Source organism: Poecilia reticulata, chromosome 12 (genome assembly GCF_904066995.2).
Source record: "Poecilia reticulata chromosome 12, P_reticulata-male-v2, whole genome shotgun sequence".
In the NCBI taxonomy this organism is placed as follows: Eukaryota; Metazoa; Chordata; class Actinopteri; order Cyprinodontiformes; family Poeciliidae; genus Poecilia; species Poecilia reticulata.
The window spans coordinates 27,817,125-27,835,185 of NC_088841.1; the positions used below are offsets into that span (position 1 = coordinate 27,817,125).

Genomic DNA, 18,061 nt, shown 5'->3' on the forward strand with positions numbered 1-18,061 from the left:
TTTGTGTTAATCAATTAATTAGTTAATTAATTGATGGACAATTAATTATTGACATTAATTGTTTTACATGTTTGTTGAAATATTGTTAATTTGTTGTTTTGTATAAAACGTTTTGTATTGATTTTAAACATTTTATTCACTTTCAATGTTGATATTTATTTTAGATTTATTCAATTATTTTGTTTTTTGTCTTAGAATCTTTTCTTTCCTCTTGTAGTTTTTTCTGAATCTTTCATTTCTTCTGAGATTTTTTTCTGCTGGCATTTTATATCAAATAATGATCAATATGTTTTATTAGTTTATTTAATTTGACCCTTTTACATATTTTAGAGTCAAAATAATTTCAAAATGAATTGTTTTTATTTTATTCTGAATTGAATGATTGACTCTGATTTATTGTTCATCATCATTTTCCTGTTTGGAGGTCACGTGACCCCAGAGGAGTGAGAAAACAAAAGGTGTTGAAGTTGTGTTGAACGCAGGGCAGTGAACGCCTCATGTCTCTGGAACCAGTCGGACAGAAACTTTGACTGTTCCTTCATTCCTCTCATTCCCAGTTCAGAGCTCCGCCCTGGGTGGAGGCTCACTGGTCTCACTGGTTCCATAACACCAGTTTGGAATCTTAATCAATAATAAAACTAACTTACAGCCATCAGTTGTATTTTAGTGATGATGAAGATGAAGATATCGTTTTCCAGTAAAACGGTTTTATCCCGTCGTGCTGCGCTCCACACCGCCCCCTGTGGTCATTTTGTAAAGATTCATCTTTTTAACTGTCCTGGTTTAACGGCTTCTTGTTTAAATGTTCCGATTGATTTTATGTCTGTTTAGAGTTTATTCACCTAATGTCTTTATCTATGGTTTAGTGTTTGTCGTTCTGGACTTCAGAGTGTTTCTGAACCAGGAGGTTCCGGAGGTTCTGACTTCTCGGTTCTGTGCTGATTGTTTCTGGTTTGTGAATAAAACATGGCGGAATGAACCGTTTGTCCTCTTTCTTCTTGTCTCTTGTTTTCGTCACGTGACTCCCGCCCCCTCTTACTGGCTCCTCCCACCCCATCCCGTCTCCCTCTCCCACCTATTCCCGGTTTTCCGTTTCCGGCGGAAGCCCCTCCCTGTTAGCTGTTAGCTTTTAGCTCTGCATCCCGGACAGCAGAGCCAAAACACGGCAACGGAGCAGATAAACCCGGTACAGCGGACGACATGAGTCCCGAGGAGGACCAGAGCGAAGCCCGGTGACCAGACGGAGACTCTGCCGCCGCATTATCCAGTTTTCAGGTCAGTGAAGGCAAAGAAAGCTCCCGGAAAACAGCGATCCCACCCCGAGCTGCGGAGGTCCCGGACCGCCAGTCCTTCTCCGGCTGCTCGCCCTGCGTCCTGCGGGCTTCTCGGGACCGAATCCAGGACAGCAGCCGGGACAAGTTCTGGTAGAATGGACCCGACTATTCAGGTTCTGAAGGTGTGGTGAGGTTTAGGGTGACGGACCTCGGCTGCAGCAGTGGCAGCCATCTCCTAGCACTAGCATGATAGCTCTTCCTCCATTGGTTTGAATGGGGCTCAGGAGCTAATGCTAAGGCTAGCGGAGCCTCGGCGTCCAGCTGGTGGCCCGGAGGTCCAGCCTGGACCCAGAGATGCTGATCAGCTCCATCCCAGGAGGACGGGTTCTGACCCATCCTGGAGGCGACACCGGGTCTCAGTTTAGCAAACCTGGAGAGGAGCAGCAGGTGAGGCCAAGTTCAAGTCCTCCTCAGGAAGGTCTTGGGGGTCAGGAGGGCCGGTACCAGGCCCCTTGGTCCAGAACTTGGTCCTCATTGCTGCAGGTGAACGTTGGGCTCTGGTTCTGTTCAGGACCTTCCTGAGCAGGGCAGGTGTTGATCCGCTCTGGTGACCTCAGGATCCAAAGACCAGAACCTTCAGCTGTCTCTGGTCCGGTTCACCACCGGGATCAGAACCTCCGAGTCTGAGGGCAGGAAAAGGTAGCGAGACTCTCTGGGTTCATGAACGAGACAAATGGATCAGGACGTCTAGAGGCGGATCGGTGCGGCGCCCTGAGAGGGACGGTCTGAGAGGGACGGTCTGAGAGGGACGGTCTGAGAGGGACGGTCTGAGAGGGACGCCCTGAGAGGGACGCCCTGAGAGGGAGGGACACTCTGACAGAGACGCCCTGAGACAGACGGTCTGAGAGGGACGGTCTGAGAGGGACACCTGGTGAGGGACGCCCTGAGAGGGAGGGACACTCTGACAGAGACGCCCTGAGACAGACGCCCTGAGAGGGACGCCCAGTGAGGGACGGTCTGAGACAGACGGTCTGAGAGGGACGGTCTGAGAGGGAGGGACACTCTGACAGAGACGCCCTGAGACAGACGCCCTGAGAGGGACGCCCAGTGAGGGACGGTCTGAGACAGACGGTCTGAGAGGGACGGTCTGAGAGGGAGGGACACTCTGACAGAGACGCCCTGAGACAGACGCCCTGAGAGGGACGCCCTGAGAGGGACAGTCTGAGAGGGACGCCTGGTGAGGGACGCCCGGTGAGGGACGCCCTGAGAGGGACGGTCTGAGAGGGACAGCTGGGTCAGAAGGCGAAGCTCTCGGTTTCCACCAATCAGCGTTCCGTCCCTCGTTACGGCCACCAGCTGGGGGTGAAGAACGAAAGAACCGGGTCACAGAACCTGCTGGAAGGAGTTTCCTGTTGGGGCCCCGGGCCCTCAGAGACACCAACTGGGCCCCCAGTGGGGCCCCTGGTCCGACAGGAGCCGGACAGGGACGGACGTCCTGAGAGGGACGGACGTTTCTTTGGTGAGCGGGTCGGGTCCCACCGGGAGACGAGACCCGATCCGCTCACCAGTAGGACTGGAGCAGACCCAGTGGGAAGTTGGGTCACTGCAGATCCTGTGATCAGAACCTTGATGTCGCCACCCCAACTGGACCCAGTGGTTCTGGTTCTGACCCGTCCCTCTCTCCACAGGACGATGCCCTTGGGTTTTTCTGTGCTGCACTTCTAGAGACGGAACCGCTGATCCGGGATGGGTTTTGGTCGGGATCTCATCAACTCTCACGAGGGATTGCTGAAGCTGCAGGACTGGGAGCTGAAGGTAAGATGGGCCCGGTTCTGGTCGGGATCCCCACTGGCCACAGCCTGTTCTGATGAACTGGGCCGAGACGTCCTGGGTCTTCTGGTCGGACCCGACCAGAACCAGCAGTCAGAACCGGTCGGGCCTGAACTGATTTGGACTCGACGATCGCTCAGGAGGTAGATCAAACTGATCCTGCCGATATTTACCAATCAGCATTGATCATTGATCCGATATTGATCACATGGCTGGAAGTGTTCATGTGAGCTGCTGCATGTTTTCACACCTGCAGGCCAAAGCAGGTACTGCAGCCAGAATCTGAGCGTGAAGCAAAAACCCTGAAAATATCAAAGCTAACATTCAAACACATGATTTGACCAGAGCACGGCCAGCTGACTGGGGCTTTAGCAGCCTCTGTTGTCCAAAGACAAAACGATTGATTTCAATCATTTATAAGACAAACACAAGCAGCTTCATGTGTGGAATATCTACATTTAATATAAACATAAAATGTAAAACAGGCAGAAAAGTTGAACAGCATTTCTGCTACATACGCACAGCATTGTGGGAAGCAGAAGCATCTCAGCTGCTCCTGTGTTGGTCGGCCATGTTGGTGAGGGCAGAGAAGCTTTCCAGTGATGATGCACCCAGAGAGACGGCATCTCTGGTGCTGCAGGCCGCTAAGTTTGAGGTCCAGGTGATCAGCGATCGCCAATCAGATACTATCGATCGGCAGGCCACTGCGATCAATAGATTTCTAGTTTCAACACGGTGATCAAACAACCAGAAGAGCTGATATTCCTTCAGTCCTGTGTGGCATCTGTGTCTCACCTGACTTTTGGCATCAGGAGTCGGTGGGGAGCAGACGGGTTCTGACCCGTCAGCTGCAGCTGAACCTGTGTGCTCTGGCGCCCTCTAGCTGCTGGAGACGGTGAAGCGCTTCATGACGCTGCGGGTGAAGAGCGATAAGGAGTACGCCGCCCTGCTGCTCAGCATGACTCAGCAAACGGAGAAGCAGGAAGCCGCCGACTACGTGAGCACAGTCAGCAAGGTAAGCTGCTCACCTGTTGCCAGAGGGCGGGGCTTGTGGGCCCGCCCCTCTGAGTCCGGTGGCTCTGTCAGTCGTGGTCTCAGGTGATCCGTCAGACGGAGGCGTTGGGTCACATCATGAGGAGCCACGCCGACGACCTGAACTCCGGCCCGCTGCACCGCCTCGCCACGCTGATTCGGGACAAGCAGCAGGTGAAGAAGAGCTACCAGAGTCTTCATCAGCAGCTGGAGAGCCACAACCACAAGGTAACCCGGGATTCGGTCGGGGGCGGCTCGGGTCACGACCACAGACACAAGCCTGTCTGTTGTTGCTAGGTAACCAAAAATGACCTGGAGAAGCTGAAGGCCTCCTACCGTCAGCTGAGCCGCGATGCCAACAACGCCAAAGAGAAGTACCGAGAGGCGTTGGCCAAAGGTCGGTCTGGTTCGGCCGCCCTGATCGGACCGCACTTCCTGTTGCACTGACCGCCACGTCCCTTACTCCCCCTCCAATCACAGGCCGCGAAGCAGAGCGGGCTCGCGAACGCTACGACAAAGCCACAGCGAAGCTCCATAACCTCCACAATAACTATGTGTTGGCGGTGTGCGGCGCCCAAACTCAGCAGGAGAACCACCGCCAGCGGGCAGCGCCAGCGCTGCTTGATGCGCTGCAGAGGATGCAGGAGGACATGACGCTGGCACTGTGAGTCACATGACCCCCCCACTACGAGGAACATCTAATATTTCTTGGTTTTTCATGATGCAGGACACATTTCAAACAACATATTTCAATAATCTCCGATGCCATTTTAAAATATAAAAGCCTTTCAGCGCGACGTCCCCATCGCCCTGCTGGAGGGCAGAGAGCTGTCGACACAGAGCTAAATCTGAAATATACACTGATGTATAAAAGCACATTTATGAAGTGCTTTGCTACTAGTAGTCAACAATATGACAAAAGTTTTAATTAAGAGAACAAAGTAGTTCAGTTACGCCAGCTTGACTTTACAATCGTCACAAGTAGATGTGCTGCGTTTCGGTCCAGTTACAATAGAAAAAATGGCGACCGACATTAACTAATGTGTTTAAATTAACTAATCTAGCCCGGCTAGTGTCGGGCTAGCTAATGGCAGCGGTAGCTAATCTAGCACGGCTAGTGTCGGGCTAGACCGACACTTCACCTGGAACTCAGCTGGCCGCCATCTTGTTTCCTCTGCAGCCTGGGCAGGACGTTCAGGCTGGGAGTGGCTGGTGATGCATTCACAGGGTGTCGGATAAAACAGTCGTCCCCAACCCCTTGGCCACGGACCAGTTGGTACCGGGGCTGCACAAGAAATAATTAAATACTTCCGGAGGGTCTGGAGGTCTTTTATTTTGAAAATCCTTTAACCGGATTCTCTCGGTTACTTGGCGCCAACACTGAGCCACAAGCAGCAAAATGAGTCAGAAACAGATCAGATGTGTTTGGAAAGTTTCTCTGCAAAGAGGAAAAGGCCCAGAGAAGAGACAGGAGGATGGATTTATCCCGGACCGGTAGGTGAGTCCCACATTACAAGCCGCTCTGCGTAACATGTGGCGACCGGCTGCTAATGAGGCAATGAAGCTTCAAGCTGCTTCACCACGTAGAGACCAAGCAGGCTGTGGATATAAGCAACACTTCAGGTGTTATTGTCTCTCATCTCTCCCTGATGGACCGTCTGGTTGCAGAGAAACAAGCTCAGGGCTCCGTTAGTCAGTATCGTGAGTTAAAATGTTCACGAAAGTAAAATGTTGATTTTTGTGGCGCTTCTGTATCTTATTTTGAAGGGATATGTAAACGTTACCATAGCGACCAAAGGAATATATAAACGTTACCATAGCGACCAGAGTCAGCGTTTGGGCTGCGGTCGAGAGGAGATGAGTAGAGCTTGTGAGTCTTAAGTCTGGTTTAGACAGAAAAATTTCAGAATGTCGGCCGATTCTCCAAACCTCTGAGACCACAGAGCTGATAAAGTCCAACAGGTTCGATCGGTTCGTGTGTCCAAGGCAGGAGGAGCAACACGAACCGATTCCAGTCAGAACATCCCGATTCCAGAGGATAATCCAGTAAAACCCCCAACATAGCAGGAATTTAGAACAACCAACAGGATGAGGATGTAGAAGCAACAGTGATGTTTGTGGACTCAGTTTAATCGAGCTAGTGTCGGCGTCAAGCCCTGACTGAATGTAGAGTCTTATCTTTATGACCTTTGTGTCACGTTAATGATGAAAAGTTACCAGGTTTATCGACTGTGGTACCAGTTTGGCTCCAGTTCCTCTCCTCATCATTTCTGTTGATGTTCCTTGTACGAAATGCTGAATAAACATTAATGCTGTTTCCACATATTTCCAATGTAAACCGGACTCTCAGTTGCGCCATGTCAGCTGTTTGGGATTCCCCTCTGTTCTTACGCGCTTTCTGATTGGCTGCCTGTCTCATTCAACAGGCTGCGTTCTCCCAGTCACAGGCTGAGACAGTCGGGTCAATCCAACAATGCCTGATGTTGGACGGGAACACGCCACACGATCGGTTACGATTATCGCAGCCACAGTCTTAGAACTCGGAACGTTTAGACCAGGGGTGTCAAACTCAATTTCACCGAGGGCCACTTCAGCATATTGGCCTCCCTCAACGGGCCACATTGACGGTACAAATCAGGAGTTCCCAGGTCCAGTTCTACAGACTGCAACTTTTAGATGCATCCCTGTTAAAACACACCAGACAAAAGGTTGACTTTCCTCATCAGCAGCAACTCAGTTCTGTGGAGGCTTATAATGAGTCAATGATCCAGGTGTGTTAGAGAAGGAACGCATCTAAAGTTTCAGATTGTAGCTCTGGAAAACTAGACTTGGGCAGCCCTAGCATTAATGTATGAAAATACAATGTTAAAAATAGATTAAACACCTCATAACGCTTTGGAGCGTCTGGTTAGGAAGCGCTTTCAAAACCTTTGGTTGAAATGGTGCGTTACATTCAAGTCTCCATTACAGACTAGATAAAACTAAAGTGAATGCAACGTTGTGTTGATCCGTTTGAGGAGCCGGGAGTTTATCTTGAGGAAATAAATGACGACGCAGAAGTTAATTAGACTGTAACATGCGCAGTCCGCTGTCAACCACTGAGGACGATGCTAGAATTAAAAACCGCTGGAAGTAACTCATCCAGAAGATTTAACAAATGGAGCTTCTTGGTGCACATTACCCAGGAGAGGGGAGCTCTGGAGGAGCTGCAGACGGAACATCTGTCCGTTTCGGAGAAGCGAAAACACGCAAAACAACAACAAAAAATCCTGGTAAAAGCGCAAACCGAACCGCGCACAGGGCAAAACACTCAAAAAAGTTCTAGCTGCCGCCCTGACACCAACTCACACACATCTTCATTCACAGTCTTGTAAATCGATGTTTCTTTTCTTGGACATTTTGACGTTAGCTTGTCGACGTCTCAGTTTTATTCGCTGGGAAAATCAATAAGCAGCTTGAGGTGACTCTGCTGCTCTCTAGTGGCGAGAAGCCGTAATGTTGGCTGGTAACAATCGGAATGCATTATGGGAGATGTAGTTTGAAGTCAATTCATGCTCAAAGCCTGTTTTAAGTCAATCATGGGCCTATAAAACGCTGGGGGGCCACATAAAATGACATGGCGGGCCACATGTGGCCCGCGGGCCTTGAGTTTGACACATGTGGTTTAGATGGTCGTAAGGGGAAAATCCCTCCGACCCGCTGGGATTAACGGCCCTCACACCAAAACACATGCTGAAAACTAACTATGAACGGCAATTTATACTGGATGGATGATAAAACCAGTTTAACCAGTTTAACCATTGTGTAGTACTGTGAGGTACCTCTGAGTACCCTGCAGTACTGTGAGGTACCTCTGAGTACCCTGCAGTACTGTGAGGTACCTCTGAGTACCCTGTAGTACTGTGAGGTACCTCTGTGTACCCTGTAGTACTGTGAGGTACCTCTGTGTACCCTGCAGTACTGTGAGGTACCTCTGTGTACCCTGTAGTACTGTGAGGTACCTCTGTGTACCCTGTAGTACTGTGAGGTACCTCTGCGTACCCTGCAGTACTGTGAGGTACCTCTGTGTACCCTGCAGTACTGTGAGGTACCTCTGTGTACCCTGTAGTACTGTGAGGTACCTCTGTGTACCCTGCAGTACTGTGAGGTACCTCTGTGTACCCTGTAGTACTGTGAGGTACCTCTGAGTACCCTGCAGTACTGTGAGGTACCTCTGCGTACCCTGCAGTACTGTGAGGTACCTCTGTGTACCCTGCAGTACTGTGAGGTACCTCTGTGTACCCTGCAGTACTGTGAGGTACCTCTGCGTACCCTGCAGTACTGTGAGGTACCTCTGCGTACCCTGCAGTACTGTGAGGTACCTCTGTGTACCCTGCAGTACTGTGAGGTACCTCTGTGTACCCTGTAGTACTGTGAGGTACCTCTGTGTACCCTGCAGTACTGTGAGGTACCTCTGCGTACCCTGCAGTACTGTGAGGTACCTCTGCGTACCCTGCAGTACTGTGAGGTACCTCTGCGTACCCTGTAGTACTGTGAGGTACCTCTGTGTACCCTGCAGTACTGTGAGGTACCTCTGCGTACCCTGCAGTACTGTGAGGTACCTCTGTGTACCCTGCAGTACTGTGAGGTACCTCTGCGTACCCTGCAGTACTGTGAGGTACCTCTGTGTACTCTAGTAAAAGTATCCTGGAGGAGTACTGTGAGATCAGCTCTCTGCTGACGGAGGAAGTCGTCGGCGTCCATCGGGAGATCTCGGCGTCCGTCCAGCAGATCGACCCGCTGGCCGAGTACCAGCACTTCATCGACGCCTACAGGTGAGTCCGGCCCCGCCTCGTGGTGGCCATGTCCGGTCGCCATAGTAACCGCCCATTCGTCCCGCGGTCAGGTCGCCGGTGCTGCCGGAGGCGAGCGTGGAGTTCGACGCGTCTCTGTTGGACGAGACGGACAACATCCCGGGAAACGAGATCCTGTGGAACACGCTGACCGCAGACAGCCTGCAGAACACGTGAGCGCCGACTACATGAAGCACTTCCTGTCACCTTCCAGAGTAAAAGCCGCTCTGACCTCCTGCCCAGGTTGTCGTGGAAGACGGAGGAGCTGGCGCTGACCCAGAAGAACCTGCAGGAGAAGGAGACGCTGGCAGACGACATGGAGGCCCGGATCCAGACCGGCCAGCAGAACGCCGACAGGAAGAGCGAGTGAGTGGAGGGGGCGGAGCCACGACTCACCTGGCGGATTGAAGGGGGCGGAGCCAGGACTCACCTGGATGGGGTGGAGAGGGCGGAGCCAGGACTCACCTGGATGGGGTGGAGGGGGCGGAGCCAGGCCTGACCTGGTGGAGTGAAGGGGGCGGAGCCAGGACTCACCTGGTGGAGTGAAGGGGGCGGAGCCAGGCAGAGCCAGGACTCACCTGGATGGGGTGGAGAGGGCGGAGCCAGGACTCACCTGGTGGAGTGAAGGGGGCGGAGCCAGGCAGAGCCAGGCCTCACCTGGTGGGGTGGAGGGGGCGGAGCCAGGACTCACCTGGTGGGGTGGAGGGGGCGGAGCCAGGCAGAGCCAGGACTCACCTGGATGGGGTGGAGAGGGCGGAGCCAGGACTCACCTGGTGGAGTGAAGGGGGCGGAGCCAGGCAGAGCCAGGCCTCACCTGGTGGGGTGGAGGGGGCGGAGCCAGGCCTGACCTGGTGGAGTGAAGGGGGCGGAGCCAGGCCTCACCTGGTGGGGTGAAGGGGGCGGAGCCAGGCAGAGCCAGGCCTCACCTCATGGGGTGGAGGGGGCGGAGCCAGGCAGAGCCAGGCAGAGCCAGGCCTCACCTCATGGGGTGGAGGGGGCGGAGCCAGGCAGAGCCAGGCCTCACCTGGTGGGGTGGAGGGGGCGGAGCCAGGCAGAGCCAGGCCTCACCTGGATGGGGTGGAGGGGGCGGAGCCAGGACTCACCTGGATGGGGTGGAGGGGGCGGAGCCAGGCCTGACCTGGTGGAGTGAAGGGGGCGGAGCCAGGCCTCACCTGGTGGGGTGAAGGGGGCGGAGCCACGACTCACCTGGCGGGGTGGAGGGGGCGGAGCCACGACTCACCTGGCGGGGTGGAGGGGGCGGAGCCACGACTCACCTGTCTGTCTCACCTGCAGCTGCGTCCTGCTGCTGAGCCAGAAGCTGTCCCTGCTGGAGCTGCGTCAGGCCGTCCAATCGCTGCGCAGCTCAGAGGCCTCCCTCCTCTCCCAGAAGGCCTTGCTGGACACCAAGATGGCCGCCGCGGTCGCCTCGCCGCCGCTAGCGCTGCAGTATGAGGACGACACACGCTCGGTGTCGTCGACGGTGGGTGAAGGTGGCGTTTCAGAGATTGCAGCCGGCTCCCCTCCTGACCTCTGACCCCTGTGCCCCGCAGGACAAGAAGGAGAAGAGCTCCCGCTTCGACACGCTGCGCCACTCGCTGGCCGGCATGATGCGCTCGCCCAAAGCCATGCTGGGCTCCTCCACTTCGGTGGGTCGTCCTTCCACAGCGTTTCTCTGCCTGTCCTTTGGTCTCGCTGGTCACGTCTTCTTCTCCTGGCCTCCGTTTGAGCAGCAGTTCTTTGATGTGATTCCCACGTCGGAGCGCCCCCTGGCGGAGCAGGAGTGGTACCACGGAGCCATCCCCCGCACCGAGGCTCAGGAGTTGCTACGGCAACAGGGGGACTTCCTGGTGAGAGAGAGCCACGGGAAGCCGGGCGAGTACGTCCTGTCGGTGTTCTCTGACGACCAGAGGCGCCACTTCATCATCCAGTTCGCCGACGTACGTATTCTCACGCTCAGGCCCGCTGAAGCAGGTCAGAGGTCACCGAACCCACCGCCGGCTCCTCTCTCTCTCTGGTAGAGTCAGTACCGGTTTGAAGGGACGGGCTTCCCCACCATCCCTCAGCTCATCGAGCATCACTTCTCCTCCAAGCAGGTCATCACCAAGAAGTCTGGGGTCGTCCTGCTCAACCCGGTCGTCAAGGTAACAAATGGGCCGAATTATACTGAGACGACGCGCCGCCTGTGTCCCGGTTGGCCGGAGCGTTAGCGGCTAACGAACCAGCGCTAACCTCGCCATGCAGGTCCAGAGCGGTGAGGAGCTTTCACCTCGCCTCGCAGTCATGCTGGTTTTATATCATTTTCTTTTTATTTTCAGTATTTCACACGAAGCATCAAACGCTTTGCTACATAGTCAGAGTTGGTGCGAAGCGCGGAGATATGAAAAACCCGTCCGTAAAGTTTGTCATGTCAGAGCTGCTCCAGCCTCATTAGCATCATTTCATTAAACCTCCTGGTTGTGGCTCATCTCTGCTCAGTCCTGCAGGGCCGGTCCCAGGCTGATGGGGCCTGGAGCAGAATCTGACTTGGGGCCCCATCAGCAGCTCCAACAGCATTTCAACATGGATTTAGTGAAATGTGGGAGTGGAGTGGTTTATCTGTATTTATGAGCTAACGGCTCAGACTGCAGCTAAAAAGAAATAAAATAAAACCAGCGTGACTGAGGCTGTGGACCGAACAGCTCAGCCACCACAACATAACGTTTATCAGCAGACACAGCGCCACACGCTGGCCATCGTGTTCACATGTAAACGCTGCTCTTGGTTCACAAACATAAATTATTCTCACTGCTCCTATATTAGCGGCTCACATTGAGCTCAGAGCCAACCAGGTTTAAACTGGATGAATTCTACAGAGGAACACCTGTACAGGTGAGCCTATACCAGTTTGAGCGCCGCTCAAGGTAAACTTTAGACATCCAGCTGCGGCAGCGTGTGATTGGTCCGCGCGCCGCTTCATACAGAGTTCGATGCATGAACTGCGGCTACCGACGAGCCGCCATCTTGAAAGTCTGGTTTCCTCTTCAGGACAAGAAGTGGATCCTGAACCATGAAGACGTCGTGCTGGGAGAGCTACTAGGAAAGGTGACCTCACTTCCTGTTTCCACCCACCATACCTAGATGCACCTGTCTGCTCCCGTGTCCCATAATGCCTTTGCCTGTTGCCAGGGTAACTTTGGCGAGGTCTTCAAAGGAACGCTGCAGCGAGACAAAGTGCCCGTTGCCGTCAAAACGTGTAAAGAGGATTTACCTCCGGAGCTGAAGATCCGCTTCCTGTCCGAGGCCAGGTGAGCTCTCAGGTGGGTCCAAACCACCAACCATAGAAGAAGAAAGCCACTAAAGCTCTCACCTGATTCGCTGCAGGATCCTCAAGCAATACGATCATCCCAACATCGTGAAGCTGATCGGCGTCTGCACTCAGAGGCAACCCATCTACATCGTCATGGAGCTGGTTTCAGGTGGGTGGAGCCTCTACCTCCTATTGGCTGCCGTCTGCTGCTGGCTTCCTATTGGCCGTAACTGAGGGGTTCCTGCTCCACCAGGCGGGGACTTCCTGTCGTTTCTGAGGAAGAAGAAAGACGAGCTGAAGACGAAGCAGCTGGTTCGCTTCGCCGTGGACGCTGCTGCCGGCATGGCGTACCTGGAGAGTAAAAACTGCATCCACAGGTGAGGACGGTCGCTCAGGCGAGCGGCAGGCGCGGTGGAGCGCGGTGTGACCGTGACCCTTGACCCCCAGGGACCTGGCCGCCAGGAACTGTCTGGTCGGAGAAAGCAACGTGTTGAAGATCAGCGACTTCGGGATGAGCCGGCAGGAAGATGACGGCGTTTATTCATCTTCTGGACTCAAGCAGATTCCCATCAAGTGGACGGCACCTGAGGCCCTGAACTACGGTAACACCTGGCCACGCCCACACCCGAAGCCCAGTGGTGGCTGGCTGCTGACCGGCTGTCCTCCGCAGGTCGCTACAGCTCAGAGAGCGACGTGTGGAGCTACGGCATCCTGCTGTGGGAGACCTTCAGCCTGGGGGTGTGTCCGTACCCGGGGATGACCAATCAGCAGGCCAGGGAGCAGGTGGAGAAAGGTAAGCGGGCGCCGCCGCCCGGCACCACCATCACAGGATTGGCAGTGACAGCGGAGATGTTCTTTGGTTGCCAGGCTACAGGATGTCGTGTCCTCAGCGTTGCCCTGACGACGTGTACAAAGTGATGCAGCGCTGCTGGCAGTACAACCCGGAGGACCGGCCCAAGTTCTCCGAGCTGCAAAGAGACCTGGCGGCCATCAAGAGGAAGTGAGGCGAGGCCACGCCCACAGAGGGCGGGGCCTGGGTTACCTGGCGGCCATCAAGAGGAAGTGAGGCGAGGCCACGCCCACAGAGGGCGGGGCCTGGGTTACCTGGCGGCCATCAAGAGGAAGTGAGGCGAGGCCACGCCCACAGGGGGCGGGGCCTGGGTTACCTGGCGGCCATCAAGAGGAAGTGAGGCGAGGCCACGCCCACAGGGGGCGAGGCCTGGGTTACCTGGCGGCCATCAAGAGGAAGTGAGGCGAGGCCACGCCCACAGGGGGCGGGGCCTGGGTTACCTGGCGGCCATCAAGAGGAAGTGAGGCGAGGCCTGCAGCCACTTCCCATTAGATGGTACATGAGTTTTCAAGTGCTGTTGCCATAGAAACGGCCAACAAGATGTAAACAAACGGTGCCTAAAGGATTCAGCCATTTTTAGACACAATGTGAAGACAAGCCACTAAGCCCCGCCCCCAGAATGCCTCCTGGACTGTAACCATGGTGACAGAAGTTTCCATGTTAAAGCTCTTTTGTTCTCTATTTATTTTTTAATTTGTTTTTATTTCCGACAGCCAGCTGTCAGTCGCCTCAGGCCCCGCCCAGTCTGCCTTCCACTAAACTTTCCCTCTAAATGGTGTCGCTTAGTCGTCATGGTAACAAATCATGACTCCTGATTGGTCGGCATCATTTTCTGGGCTTTGTGAGAACTGAGCGCCACCTACTGTCACAGTAAATGAACTCCAATGTTTTGTTGTTTTCAGTACTAATCGTTTCTTTTATAAACTTGTTATAAAAAATTTGTATCATTTATAATGAAAATAAATCATAAGACTATATTAGCTCGTCTGGTTTAATGAAGGTGAAGGAGTGGACGCTAATGAGCTCTGAACTTTGACCTCCTGTGTCTATGGCTCAGCAACATCAAGTCATAAACGCTGTAGAGAAATTATAAAATAATAAATACTGACCCTGAAGACAACAATGAGACGTGTGATAGGTTGAGACCAGGAAAGACGACTCTGGTCCAGCAAAGGGCCCACCACAGCAGGCCACGCCCACATGAAGGCCTGTCACACCAGGCCACGCCCACATGAAGGCCGATCACACCAGGCCACGCCCACATGAAGGCCTGTCACACCAGGCCACGCCCACATTAAGGCATGTCACACCAGGCCACGCCCACATTAAGCCCACACCAGGCCACGCCCACATGAAGGTGCTGCCACACCAGGCCACGCCCACATGAAGGCCTGTCACACCAGGCCACGCCCACATTAAGGCCTGTCACACCAGGCCACGCCCACATTAAGGCCACACCACAGCAGGCCACGCCCATATTAAGGCACTGTCACACCAGGCCACGCCCACATGAAGGCGCTGCCACACCAGGCCACGCCCACATGAAGCCCCCACCACAGCAGACCACGCCCACATCAAGGCCCCACCACAGCAGGCCACGCCCACATTAAGGCCCCACCACAGCAGGCCACGCCCATATTAAGGCGCTGTCACACCAGCCCACGCCCACATGAAGGCGCTGCCACACCAGACCACGCCCACATCAAGGCCCCACCACAGCAGGCCACGACCACATTAAGGCACTGTCACCGCAGGCCACGCCCACATTAAGGCATGTCACACCAGGCCACGCCCACATCAAGGCCCCACCACAGCAGGCCACGCCCACATTAAGGCCCCACCACGACAGGCCACGCCCACATTAATGCACTGTCACCGCAGGCCACGCCCACATCAAGGCCCCACCACAGCAGGCCACGCCCACATTAAGGCATGTCACACCAGGCCACGCCCACATCAAGGCCCCACCACAGCAGGCCACGCCCACATTAAGGCCCCACCACGACAGGCCACGCCCACATTAATGCACTGTCACCGCAGGCCACGCCCACATTAAGGCCCACCACAGCAGGCCACGCCCACAGGAGATATTTCTCTGTTCAGATGTTTTGCTGTGACTAGTTGGGTTCAGAGTAAAATTTGATCACATGTTCAGAGAAACAAAAATGATTTCAATACTTTACACTTGGAAGCTGTTCAGTGAACTCTGCTGTATTTCCAAGATGGCAGATTTCTATTATATGACGGTCTGTCAAAAAAGACTGATTAAAATGTAACATCTTTATTTGAGTTGTAGCAGGAATTGCTGTTAAATGTTGAAACATTTTCAGCTGTTTGGTTCTGAATGACGAACTCTGTCACTTTTCTTCCACTCATAGAATCACATTGTCAACAATTTGTGAATAGAACAAAACACTTAGCACGTTAATGTTATTTAGTTTGGTTAATAAATGACGTCTAATAGATGTTCTTATTGCCAGAGGACCAAAGTAACACCTTCATGAGGTCAGAGGTCAAACTAATGAACAGAGGATGGACGATCTGCCATCTTCCATGTTCTTTCAGCAAACAGTTGAGACAGAAAGTTTTCTTAAAACTTAGTCTGTTAGTCTGCAGCTCATGTGACCAAACCAGCCGAGGAGATGAAAAGTTCAAACACTCAACATGAACCTCAGGTTGGGTCACCAAGATCTTCTTGAAAGGTAGAGTTTCTGAGAACGGTTCTTAAAAATACAGCCGGTGTTTTCAGCAGATTTGAGCCGACTGTCCAGGATTTGAGGTATTTCAAATTAGCCACAGTTTTAACAAGTTGACAGAAACTGGAACCACATTCAGGTCTTGTTTAGGTCATTAGCTCTACTTTCTTAAGAGAATGAAAAATATGGTGTTTTCTGAGGGGATTTATCTTTTATGGCCAGAATTAGTAATAAATAATGCAGACTTTGCAGTATTCTGATTTAGTAACGTAATTTTATTAGTTGTGTTGCCTCCCCACGCCACTAGAGGCAGTAGCAGGACCGAATGCGACTAAGGAGCAGATTTAGAAGAACACAGAAGCTGCAGAATTAGTTAAAAGCTGAGCTGCGCTGAATAAAAGAGAAAAGTTCAAATACATGTTGACTGAAACTCCTTCCTAAAGGTGAAAATATATCAGATTTAAAAAGAAAATAAAAACGGAAGTATAGGAAATAGCGCCCTCTTCACTTCCGGAGTGCAATGGTCCCATTTCCAAATAAGGTAAGAGACTGACGGCGGTCCGTCCCGCCCCTTCCTGTTTGCTGCAGCGAGGTCCTTCTTTTTTTCTCCTTTTTTTATTAGTATATAAAAATAACAGTGACAAAAACTCAACATTTAAAAGGAAACAAATATTATAGATCACAACTCCTAATGTTAACAAATCACATTGATTTCAAAGCTCAAGAAAGAAAAAAAAAAAACACGTTAGGAGCTACAAACTAAAATCTCATTAACAATTTTACTGCATTTAAATTATGCATTTTTTTAGACAACTCCTAAAAAAGGAGAGTTCATTTTTAACAGCATTGATTGAGAGGGAGCATTTTGCATAACGACATTTATGGATATAATATTTTGTTGCAATAATCAGAACATTGACTAAAAATTCCAGATTTTTATCTTTAATGAATAAGCAGAATTGAATGTTTTGTAAGGAAACAAAAGCAAATTTATTGTCTTAGAAGACAGAAAGTTAGGAAGTTGATCCCATAAGTTTAACACTTCTTTACATTCATAAAACAAATGTTTAGTTGTTTCCAAATGAGTTGTACAAAAACCACAATTCTCTACATTAAAATTCAATCTCACTTTTAAGAATTCATTTGAAGGATGTATGTTATTTATAATTTTAAAATGTAGTTCTTTATGTTTGGGAGGAATTGGACATTTCAAATAATTTGTCCTTATTTTGACTCATGATTTGTTAAATTTTGTGCTTTTTGTTTTTTCTGGTTCATGTTATTTATTGAATACTGGTTCAAAAACTTGTTATTGCATTTATTATCTCTAATGTCCACATACTCAGTTTGAATCTTGTGGAGTCTTGGAATAGAGAAATTAGATAAATTGTTCTTAACTGACAATAAAAGGACATCAGAGATGCTACGTAATACTTTCTGATTTGTTAGTGAACAGTCAGTTCCATATTTTCTGTTAAATTCCTCCAAACTGAGAATTTCACCATTTCCATCCAATAATTGACCAGATCTGTTTATTCCACCAGTCATTCATGAGTATAGATTTTCTACATAGAATGGCTCTGTAGTTCCACATTATGGGGCTAAAGTTGTGTTTAAACAACATGTAACAGAACCTGCTGATGGAAAGCAGAGATTTTTAGGGGGAGTTTAGATAATTCAAAATCACATTTCAATAACAACTCAATACCTCCAACTTCCTGAAATACGAACGATGGAACAACAAACCAAATAAGATCAGCGTTTTTTAAAAGCCATCTCATTTTTAAAGTCCCATTCATAATTTCAAAATGGACGCCTTAATACCACCTTCCTCATAATCCTTTAACAAATCTCTTTTTCTGATGTAATGGTTTGTTTTTCCAAAGGAAGTTAAAGTTTATTCTGTTAATCTGTTTTATTGGAGGGACGGCTAAGGAATATGCAGGATATAATGTTCTACCAAACAACGTCAAATCTCTCTGAAGCCAATTATTTAAGGTTTTGCCACATTTATCAATGTTGTCTTGTAAATGTTTTCTTACACTAGTAGCTTGACATTTAGTAATCCACATTCCTAAATATTTAGTTTCATTTGTAACAGGAATACAGTTATGGATACTCATAATTTCATTTATTTATGTTTAGCTGCAGCCCTGAGGCTTGAGAGAACAACTTTATTTCCTTTAAAGCTAGAGGAATTTGTTCTTTATTTTGTAGGGTTGCATCATCTGCACATTGACTCAGCGAGGTCCTTCTCTATG

General features: G+C 51.1%; 2 protein-coding genes across 2 annotated transcripts; both read left to right on the forward strand.

The window, feature by feature from the left end:
* Positions 1 to 1,082: 1,082 nt before the first annotated feature.
* On the forward strand, positions 1,083 to 4,583 carry LOC108165961 (tyrosine-protein kinase Fer-like). Its single transcript, XM_081613908.1, has 5 exons — positions 1,083 to 1,275; positions 2,963 to 3,089; positions 3,988 to 4,119; positions 4,191 to 4,379; positions 4,434 to 4,583. Exons 2-5 carry the CDS (start codon positions 3,021 to 3,023, stop codon positions 4,581 to 4,583), a joined length of 540 nt encoding a protein of 179 aa, XP_081470034.1. The 5' UTR covers positions 1,083 to 1,275; positions 2,963 to 3,020.
* Positions 4,584 to 4,622: 39 nt separating this feature from the next.
* Positions 4,623 to 14,081, forward strand: LOC103460451 (tyrosine-protein kinase Fer). Its single transcript, XM_081613509.1, has 15 exons — positions 4,623 to 4,800; positions 8,813 to 8,950; positions 9,022 to 9,141; positions 9,212 to 9,334; positions 10,262 to 10,448; positions 10,519 to 10,614; positions 10,699 to 10,905; positions 10,987 to 11,109; positions 11,993 to 12,049; positions 12,134 to 12,252; positions 12,329 to 12,423; positions 12,508 to 12,631; positions 12,702 to 12,856; positions 12,925 to 13,047; positions 13,122 to 14,081. Exons 1-15 carry the CDS (start codon positions 4,775 to 4,777, stop codon positions 13,256 to 13,258), a joined length of 1,830 nt encoding a protein of 609 aa, XP_081469635.1. The 5' UTR covers positions 4,623 to 4,774; the 3' UTR covers positions 13,259 to 14,081.
* The last annotated feature ends 3,980 nt before the right edge of the window (positions 14,082 to 18,061 follow it).

Bases quoted from the DNA above. Each gene is read 5' to 3' on its own strand.
- LOC108165961 (XM_081613908.1), top strand. From the start codon at position 3,021: ATGGGTTTTGGTCGGGATCTCATCAACTCTCACGAGGGATTGCTGAAG. The intron at 4,120-4,190 runs GTAAGCTGCTCA...TGGCTCTGTCAG, and splicing joins ACGTGAGCACAGTCAGCAAG to TCGTGGTCTCAGGTGATCCG. The intron at 4,380-4,433 runs GTCGGGGGCGGC...TGTTGTTGCTAG, and splicing joins ACAAGGTAACCCGGGATTCG to GTAACCAAAAATGACCTGGA.
- LOC103460451 (XM_081613509.1), top strand. From the start codon at position 4,775: ATGCAGGAGGACATGACGCTGGCACT. The intron at 12,050-12,133 runs GTGACCTCACTT...GCCTGTTGCCAG, and splicing joins TGGGAGAGCTACTAGGAAAG to GGTAACTTTGGCGAGGTCTT. The intron at 12,632-12,701 runs GTGAGGACGGTC...CTTGACCCCCAG, and splicing joins AGTAAAAACTGCATCCACAG to GGACCTGGCCGCCAGGAACT.